General features: G+C 27.6%; 1 protein-coding gene across 1 annotated transcript in view; it reads left to right on the top strand.

Moving 5' to 3' along the window:
* Nucleotides 1-10,000, top strand: part of LOC100211674 (ribonuclease 3) — a 64,583-nt gene that overhangs the window by 46,134 nt on the left and 8,449 nt on the right. The window contains exons 28-36 of the mRNA XM_065790524.1: nucleotides 845-898; nucleotides 975-1,084; nucleotides 1,321-1,426; nucleotides 1,499-1,591; nucleotides 2,496-2,541; nucleotides 2,630-2,712; nucleotides 3,184-3,293; nucleotides 5,451-5,494; nucleotides 5,800-5,848. Of these exons, the coding sequence (XP_065646596.1) occupies nucleotides 845-898; nucleotides 975-1,084; nucleotides 1,321-1,426; nucleotides 1,499-1,591; nucleotides 2,496-2,541; nucleotides 2,630-2,712; nucleotides 3,184-3,293; nucleotides 5,451-5,494; nucleotides 5,800-5,848 (695 nt within the window). The remainder of the gene's footprint in view (nucleotides 1-844; nucleotides 899-974; nucleotides 1,085-1,320; nucleotides 1,427-1,498; nucleotides 1,592-2,495; nucleotides 2,542-2,629; nucleotides 2,713-3,183; nucleotides 3,294-5,450; nucleotides 5,495-5,799; nucleotides 5,849-10,000) is intronic.

Below are 10,000 nucleotides of genomic sequence, written 5' to 3'. Positions count from 1 at the left end.
TAAGTCTTTTTTATTCTAAAACATCACTAAAATATTACACATAAAAAAGTCACCACCACATAACAGTTCCAATCTATCTTTTACAAATATTTGTGATCTTTGAAGTAACTTTTTATCAGTTGAATCTTACCTCTTGCAAAATTCACCAGATTTACTTTGTGAGACTAATTTCAGTTCTGCTGTTTATTCTTCTGATCTCAGTATTCTCAGAGATTTGAAGATAAAATAGCTGTTTCATCTTCAAATCTCAGTTTTAATGGCCTTTGATTTGCAAAGACTTCCAATAGTCACATACTTGGCCTGGGTATATACTTATGTATCAGTTCACCTATCTACCATCAAGTTTGAGTCCTATGACTAGCTTTTTATGTGCTTCTATTTAACACTCTTCATTCATTTGCCTTTCTCTTTGTTCTTAGAAAAGTTTTGCTTCTCCACAATTCACTTTATTTCTCTCCAGAGTATTTAATAAGTGTTTGAATGAAACTTGTTTTCTTGCCTGCTGAAAAATTACATTTGTTGTTCTTATTTTTAAAAACTCTGGAGAACACTCTGACCCCTCCAAATAATGACTCATGACTAACAATTTATTATCTCCTCCTCCTAATGACTTTCTGACAATTAATTTATTAGAATCAATTTAAAAAACAAAACAAAAAAACAATCAATTTATTTTTTAAAAGGTTTATACAGCTGACTTGCTAATTGTTGTAACATGTATTTATATATTTGTATATATATATTAACTTATACATATATATTAATAATTAACTGTATTGTATTTTATAATTAATCTTTTTAAATTAAATAATATTAGTTTAAATATATATTTATATACATTCAGATTGAATATGAAAGTGGTGACCGTCATCTTATAAAAGATTCTTTGACATTGCAGGTATTTTTTTTTCAAATTAAATATAGCATGCAAATTTATTTATGTAAATTTTGTACAAATACATAAAAAAATTTAGAAGTTTGTTACCCTGGAAAAGAAAATTGGTGTTGAATTCACTCATATAAGTCTTTTAGTAAAAGCGTTAACACATTCTGTTAAAGGACTTGATGATGAAACGATTACTCGGTAATTATCCATATTTTTCAATGAAATATAACCTTTTTATTGTTAGATTATTCTATAAAAGGTTATTTTATTCATCTTTTGCATTTTGCTCATGGTTTGTTAGTTAAATGAGCTCATTTTTTTTAAATGTTTCTTATATTTTTTTATGAATTACTGTTCTTTTATCCATTATTATATATTTGTTTTTTTGTTGTTGTTGTTTTTTGTTTTTGACATGAAGCATTCATTGATTTTAGGGGGAATTATGAACAACTTGAGTTTTTAGGCGATGCTATCTTAAAATATATTTGCAGTGATTATCTTTATAAGCACTTTCCAAATCATCAAGAAGGTCACTTGACGGTATGAAAACTGTTATTTTGTTTGTTTGTTTGTTTCATTGATTCATTTAAAAAAAAAAATTAAAATTTCTAGCTGTTGCGGATATCTTTAATCAATCTAAAATGTTTAGCAAAGGCTTCAGAAGAAATAGATTTAATCAAATATATTGTATTTCACCCTAATCATGTAAGTTGTTATCATTTATTTTTTACTTCGTCAAAAATTTTTGATTATCTTTAATGATCAAAAACATCAAGATTGTAACAAGATCAGAATCAATATATTTTTTAAAACAATGAAAATAGTTGAACACATAATAAAAAAGCATTATAATAGTCATAATATTATAAACTTGTAAAAAAAATTTGTAAAGAGTACTACGCATTTGATTTTCATCTGGTTAAGATATTTGTCACATAATTAGGTTTACAAAAACTTTTATCTACTAATTTGGTCTACACATCCTATTTTATTTATTTATTTATTTTTTCTACTCATTTTTGTTTTCATTCTATTTTGATTTCTTCATTTGACCAATATCAGATGTCTAATTTTCACTTGTATCTACTAATTTGGTCTACACATCCTATTTTATTTTTTTATTATTATTTTTTCTAATTATTTTTGTTTTCATTCTATTTTGATTTCTTCATTTGACCAATATCAAATGTCTAATTTTCACCAGACTAGGTGATTTTTATTTCAAAAGACAGTTTAGTCAGGCACTTTTTTAATGAAAATAAATTTTTTTAAGTTTTTAATTTTATTGTAATCTAGTTAAAAATCTTAAGTTCAGCTCTGATACAAATCACCAAAAAGTATACAAAATATATATTAGATTAGAGGTAATTATGAAATCGATCGAAATTACAGTGGGTTGAAAATACAGTCAATTAAAAATACAGCAAAAATTTAGTCTATCATTATCTCGATATGTTTAAAAATTTAATGTAAGTATGAAAATGTCAAAATTATTGATTGAAAATCAAAATTGTAATTATCTACAATTTTAGAAATTAAGCTCAGTTAGCAGCCATCAGTGAAATATGTCTTTTTTATTTGTTAGTTTGAACTATTTTATAAACTTTAGGAGCCTAGTACAACCAATGAAAAAACTTTCTCAGATGTTTTTGAAGGTAAAAATAGTGGTTTCTATTTTTTCAAATTTTTTTTTACTTAACATCTCACTTTAAAACGTTTATTATCAAATACTTTTTACTTTAGCATTTTTAGCTGCATTACATCTGGATAAAGGACTTCTGCATTGTCAAAAGCTCATTGAAGTCTGTATTTTATCACGTCTTAAGGTAATGAGGAAATACTTATAATTTGCATAGTTCTTTTATTACACGCAATGAATACCTGAAAGAAGAATGGAGTAAAGAGAATTAATTTTTAAATAAAACCTGTTCAGATGTCCAGACTAAACCTATTAAGAGAGCATCAAAAAAGTTATACTTAAAATGTTTATCTGTTGGAATATGAGTTTTCAAAAATACCAGATCTTAAGCGTCTCACCCTGTGAAATTCACAACCTCATCTGAAAGAAAAAAAAAAATAGTTTTATGAAAGCATTATGAATAACTTATGATAAAGAGATGTTTTTAAAATCTTTAGATTTTTAATCTTTATGATTTCGATTTTTAAACTCTTTTAATTTTATCTAAATCAAATTTTTGCAAAAAGATTCAGTTTAGACAACAACAAAAAAATGGCTTAGTTAATGATTAGTTCCTCTCAGTTTTGATTATTACATGTCATTTATTAATTTTTATCAGGAGTTCATTCTTAGTCAAGACTGGTTAGAACCTAAGTCTCAGCTTCAACAATGTTGCAACACTTATTATAACAAAACGAAACCTGACAAGGTAGAACATCCAGTGTACAAGTAAGTCAAATTTTTGCTGTATTAAGTAATAATAATACTTATAATAATAATAAAAGTAATTTATAACAAATGTTTAAGCATTTGCAAGCATGGCAACTAATGAAGCTCTGCTATAATAAATGTCAGTTCTTTTCATGTAATAAATGTTTAGAAAAATATGTATCTAGTTGTTTTTTAAAGTTATTCAATGATGCTGCAGATATTATGGAATTTGGGAGTAAATTCCAGTCAGGTACGACACAGTTGGTGAAGAAAAATTCTCGTTCGGCATAGTTTGAATGGAGTAAAATAATGTTTGGCATTAAATTTGATGACACTACCCTCCGAGGCTTTTTGCAGGTCCTTGCACGCTTAATGCTGTAGCTAACTGGTTTGGTCTCTGGAGCTCGGCATTGTTGAGGCCGTAGTACATCTTAAAGTATTAGATGATCAATGGTCACCTCTATGCCTTCTATTCTCTAGAGATTGAATATTTACAGCAGTTAGTCTGACAATACTTTAGGCGCCTAAAAAGAGGTACGAACTTAGTGGTTCTTTCCTGCACTGCTTTAAGAGCATCAATGTCTTGGTAATAATAAGGATTTCATGCGAAAGAACAGAACTCAAGATGTGGTCATATATAATTTGTATAAAGTATATAAAATTTATTAAAATCCCAATAGTGAAAGGTTCTTTTTAATAGGCTAGTGTCATGTTAGCCTTAACAACAGCATGTGCAACTTGATCCTGCCACTTAAGTTTGTTATTGACAATAATACCGAGGTCACACTCAGAGCAGGTTTTGTCAAGGTTGTGGTTGCTGCCAAGATTGTCAGTCATGGTGTAGATAAATCAATAAAAGCAGTGTTGAAACAGTTGTTAATTCTTTTGTCAAAGAACATAGCTTTGCACTTGTCTATGTTAAAACTCATGCTCCAGCTATGGGTTCATTTGACATGGCGGTCAATGGCATTTTGATGAGTTTGATAGTTGGAGGTCTTTATAATAACTACTATTAGTTTTGCGCTGTCGGCAAACAGCTTAAAACAGGTTGAGTGAGGCCTGGCATGTTGTTAATTAAGATCACAAAAAGGAGAAGCCCCAGTACAAAACCTTATGGAATCCATTGAGGACCTCCGACCATTCATAGAAGTACTCACCTTGTACAACTTGATAATTTCTAGTCTAGTCAGAATATGAATTTTTTAATTTAATTTTATTTGAAAATAAAATTCGAAATTATCAGGATTGGAAAAAATCATGAATTTTTTCAAAATGCTTTTGTTCCAGTAAAAATTGGTTTAACTTTCTGCTTTAATGTTATTGTTATTTAAACATTTGTAGATTTTTTTAATCTAATATTTTAGTAAATTAAACATTTGCAGATTTTTTTAATCTAATATTTTAGTAAATTAAACATTTGCAGATTTTTTTAATTTAATATTTTTGTAAATTAAACATTTGTAGATTTTTTAATCTAATATTTTAGTGAACTGGGTCAGAGATTTATTTCTAACAATGGGTTATTTGATTTCATTTGTTATTTTGTGTGATAATAAAATATCTAATTATTTGCTAACTTTATATGTTTGGTATGTTATTCACTATGACCATAGCCCATTTTTTGTCATTCACAGTATTTTGTGTAATTTTTTGTCATTTGCAGTATTTTGTGTAATTTTTTGATCCCAAATGAAACACTTGATGGCATGAGTTTAATTAAACTGTTCACCAATCTAGAAAATTATTTTGTCATAAAAACTCAAACTTTTATAAACTAGAGTATAGTTTTAAACAAAGGCATGCAGATTAATATTCAAAACAAATTAAAATCATTAATTATAATGTTTTGAATTTATAAATTGCCAATAAGTTGAACATGGTAATACATATTCGTTCCAAACAAAAACAAAATTTTTTTTATTCAAGTATATTTGTTATACTTTGTTTTATATTTAAGTATATTTAGTATATATTTTTAATTTATTTAAGTATATTTAATATACTATTTTTTATATTTAAGTATATTTAGTATATATTTTTAATTTATTTAAATATATTTAATATGCTATTTTTTACATTTAAGTATAGATAGTTTTATTTACTTTTTTTGCTTCATTTTCAAGTTTTAAAATTTTTAATTTAATAATTATAAAAATTGTTATTTGTTCTTTTTAGGAGAATAAAACTAAGTACCATTAATGGTGTACAAAATTTTAAAGGTAAATTAACAGTTTCTGTAATTATTGGCCGTTAGTCATTATATTTTTGCTGTTTAATTCTGTTAAACAGTTAAATTATAATGACCTACTAACTTTTAATACCTGCCCAGACCATCAATGATGTAGGTCTAAAAAATTAGATGTATTACAAGTAATTTGAGATCATTAATGTAGATATAGAACCTAGAGCTAGCAATTTTATAAGTACATTAAGACCATCATTAATATTGTTTATATGCATATTTTGGTAAATATAGTGTTAATTTCTAAATGAAAGATAAATACACACATAATTTTATTTTTAGTTGGTGTATATTTTAATGGTAAACGTTTAGGAACTGGTCAAGGAAGAAGGTATTTATCATTATTAAAGTTTTTAATCTAATAATTGATTATTTCAAAGACATTTTATTATTGTGCTTCAAAAAATCAAATAGTTGTTATTATGAATCTTTTTCTTGAGGATTACTAGTTGTTTTTTTTGCCAAATTAAACTGATATCCATGTACTATTTGAGTATTGAATGAATTGTAATGTGGTGTTAGGTTTCCGTCTCACTGGGCATTTTTTTGTTGCACTTTGGAAGATGATAATTTTTCCTGTCACCAAAATATTTAGATCATACTTAGGTACCATTGTAATTGAATTAGCACACTTCAGACAAAGTGAAGATTTTCAAATGACTTTCGAAAGCAAAATATTCATAGTCAGTGGTCTGAAGAAAGAGCATTGAATTCTCTTTCTTTAGGGTATTGAGTATGCATAAAGCTTTTAAAGAAGTAGCACTGCTTGACAACCACTGCTTGACAACCAATCAAGATTCACAAGAAATATTGGTTTTTTGTTAGTGGTGTGGATTTATTTCTGCAATAAAATTTTTTAAGTATTATTTTATGTAGCAATCTTTGCCTATTTTAGGATTATGTTTAAAATTTTATTCAATTTTGCTTTATTTAATTAATAACTATTATCTTATATATACTTACATGCACAGACACACACACCCATATATATATATATATATATATATATATATATATATATATATATATATATATACATATATATATATATACATATATATATATATATATACACACACACATATATATATATATACACACACACACACACACATATATATATATGTATACATATATATATATATATATATATATATATATATATATATATATATATATATATATATATATATATATATATATATATATATATATATATATGTATACATATATATGTATATATATATATATATATATATATATATATATATATATATATATATATATATATATATATATATATATATATATACACACACACACACACACACACACACACATATATATATATATATATACATATATATATATATATATATATATATATATATATATATATATATATATATATATATATATATATATATATATATCTATATAATGGGGTTTTAAAAAAGAGTCAAGGCAGCAAAAAAAACCAAGTTTATCATCTGCCTAGACTGTGATTCAGTAGTAAAGCTATTTTATTTATGAATATACCAAAGGTTCCTTCATAGGGTAATTTTTAGAGTGCTTTGTACCATTCTTAAAATAGTTTGAAAGAATTCTAAAAATAAAGAAGAAAAAAAAATACAAGCTGCCATTATATTCATATAGCTATGAAACTTGACAGTTTCATAGCTATATGAATATAATGAATATACTGTAAAGCACCATGTTCCCTACATTCTTTATCTGCTAGAGAAAAAACCACTAAAATTGGATCCAGATGCCAAATGGAGATCTTAGAACAGCTTTAGCAACTAGTAGGATTCCGTTCCTCCAACTTTTTTATTTGCCAGTAAGCTTTCATATCATCATAAATATTGTTAACATTTTGAATCATTTTAATAAAAAATTTTCTAAATTATCAATAAAATAATAAAGACCATATACTTGTTCTAGTGCCAAAGTACTTTACTCTGCTTTTAGAAACCACTTAGTATAAAAAAGTCAAATGAATCAAGTCATCCAGTTATTACTTATTTGTTTTTGTCAGTCAGGTTTAAAATTTCATTCATTAAAGGATACGATTTTAGATAGTATTAACTTTTCACCGTGAATCTTAAATGATGAACTGATCCCAATGAAGTTAGAGCTCCAGGTAATTATTTCTTACATTTCCATCCAAAAAGTTTTTTGATATGCTTTAAATTTGTTATAATTGTTGAGTTGTTACTTTTAAAAGTTTGAAACAAATATGAATAAAATCAGAATATCATCTTTTTGAATATTATTAAATTGATCACATTATTACAAATTGAATAGCAGATGATTCTTGATTGTATATTTATGTTCCCATTGCTATTGTTTTATTATTTAGTTCCTTAGTTTCAGCAATCATACTACTCTTATTGGTTTTTTTGGAACTTCAAATAATTTGTTTTCTGGACCAGAAGCTTCCATAAATGAACTACATGTTGTTCAATTACATCATATCCACATGAAATTTGCTACAATCGGCATTGAATTTGTTGAATTATTCTCAGTCAATATTCAAATGAAGTTATCAAACCAAACTTAACTTTACCTTCAAATCTAAAAAATATCATCAATTCCACAATAGTTTGCTTTTGGTTAACCTCTAAACAAATAACCCCTGAACTAGACTATATTGAAGCAATCTCGATTGCTTCACTTTATCAGTTAATCCTTACCAAAACTGCAATTAAAAAAAAAATGCTTTCCCTCAATTTATCAATTATTTTTCTATCAAAGTGTATAGTATGATATGTTCCTCACCCAATTTGTCCCTAGACTAACAAGAAGAACTTAGATCTAAATATTTTAGAATCTAAATCATTTTTAGATAACTCAAGTTATAAGTTTTTATTTAACTGTGATGCATTTCTTTTACTTCTTACTGTGATGGGCTTTTAATCTTCCAACAAAATACTCATATCTTTACTTCGAAGACTTTTTTTCTTTCCCTGAGTTGGTCTTTTAAAAAAGCAATATCTTCTTCCTTGTCTTCTGCTTTTCTTGTTTTATTCTTTAGTATTTAAAATTTTGTTCAAAAAGTGTAAGCAGACATACAGTGTAAAAATATTTTTATTTGCAGTTATGGGTTTTATAGTTTTTTGAAACAATTTTTTAAAGTTTAAATTTGAGAATAAAAAACATTTTATTTATGTTAAGTCTTTACAAATATAAATACAAAAAATTAAAAATACTTCAGGCTAAGACTTTAGGAAAACTATTTCAAAATTTGTACAAAATGCTCTTAAAAATGCCCCCTTTACCCCCTGAAGGAATCCTTAAGATTTTCAAATATAAAAAATCTTTAGCAGTAAATCATACTCAGCAGAGGATAATTTTTTTTTTGGGCATTTTTTGAAACACTGTATATACATACATACACACATATATATAAATGTATATATGTATATACAGTGGCGGCACAAAGTAAAAACAAATCCGACAGAATCTAGCATTTTTTACATTTGAGAGGTTCTAACGAAATAGATTTTAAGAGATGTATGTTTTCTTATCTAAATTATTGAACACTACATACAGAGTGAACACAAATGTAAAATAAACATTGTTTTATGAATATTTGGTATGGTATCCACGAGCTTTAATCACACACCTCATACGGCTAGGCATTGAGGCAAAAAGACCATCGATTGTTGTCTGTGGGATATTGTTCCACGCGCCTTGTAACAATACCCATAGGTCATCCAAATTGGATGGTTTCTTTCCCTCAATGCTCTTAGACATGACACTCCATAAATTCTCGATGGGGTTCATGTCTGGACTCTGAGCAGGCCAGTCGAGCATGTCCACTCCATTTTGACGAAGGAAATTGGTTACCTTCTTTGCTTTATGACATGGTGCATTGTCATGCTGGAAGATAAACCGATTTCCTTGTCCAAACAGAGTATCAGCAGATGGTAGCATTGAGTCCTGAAGCACCCCAATGTATTGGCCTTGGTTCATGGACCCAATGCACCAATACAACTGCTCTACCCCGTGTCCAGACATGCACCCCCAAATCATAACACTACCACCGCCATGCTTCACAGTTGGTGCAATACAGTCTTTTTTAAACTTTTCACCAACTCTTCTTCTAACAATCAGTCTCTTTGCCCCACAGAATAGTTGAAATAAACTTTCATCGGAAAAAATAACGTTTTTCCAGTCCTCGACAGTCCAGTCTTTGTGCTCCCTGGCAAAGACCTACCGTCACCGGACATTGGCAGCAGAGAGCAAAGGTTTCTTTGCTACCACACACCCTCTTAATCCGGCTTTTTGTAGTCTCTTCCGCACAGTTCTGGAGGCCAAATTAACTCCATGTTCCTCCGACAGTCTCTGGCTTAGTTGTGGTGCAGTCAGGCAACGATCCTGAAGTGACATGCGGACCAGCACCCGATCGGTATGAGCCGTCGTCTTCTTTGGCCTTCCAGAACGTGCCTTGTCTGCTGTAGAACCTGAATTAGATATT

Source organism: Hydra vulgaris, chromosome 02 (assembly GCF_038396675.1).
Source record: "Hydra vulgaris chromosome 02, alternate assembly HydraT2T_AEP".
NCBI classification, from domain to species: domain Eukaryota; kingdom Metazoa; phylum Cnidaria; class Hydrozoa; order Anthoathecata; family Hydridae; genus Hydra; species Hydra vulgaris.
This window is presented reverse-complemented; position numbering and strand designations above follow the sequence as displayed.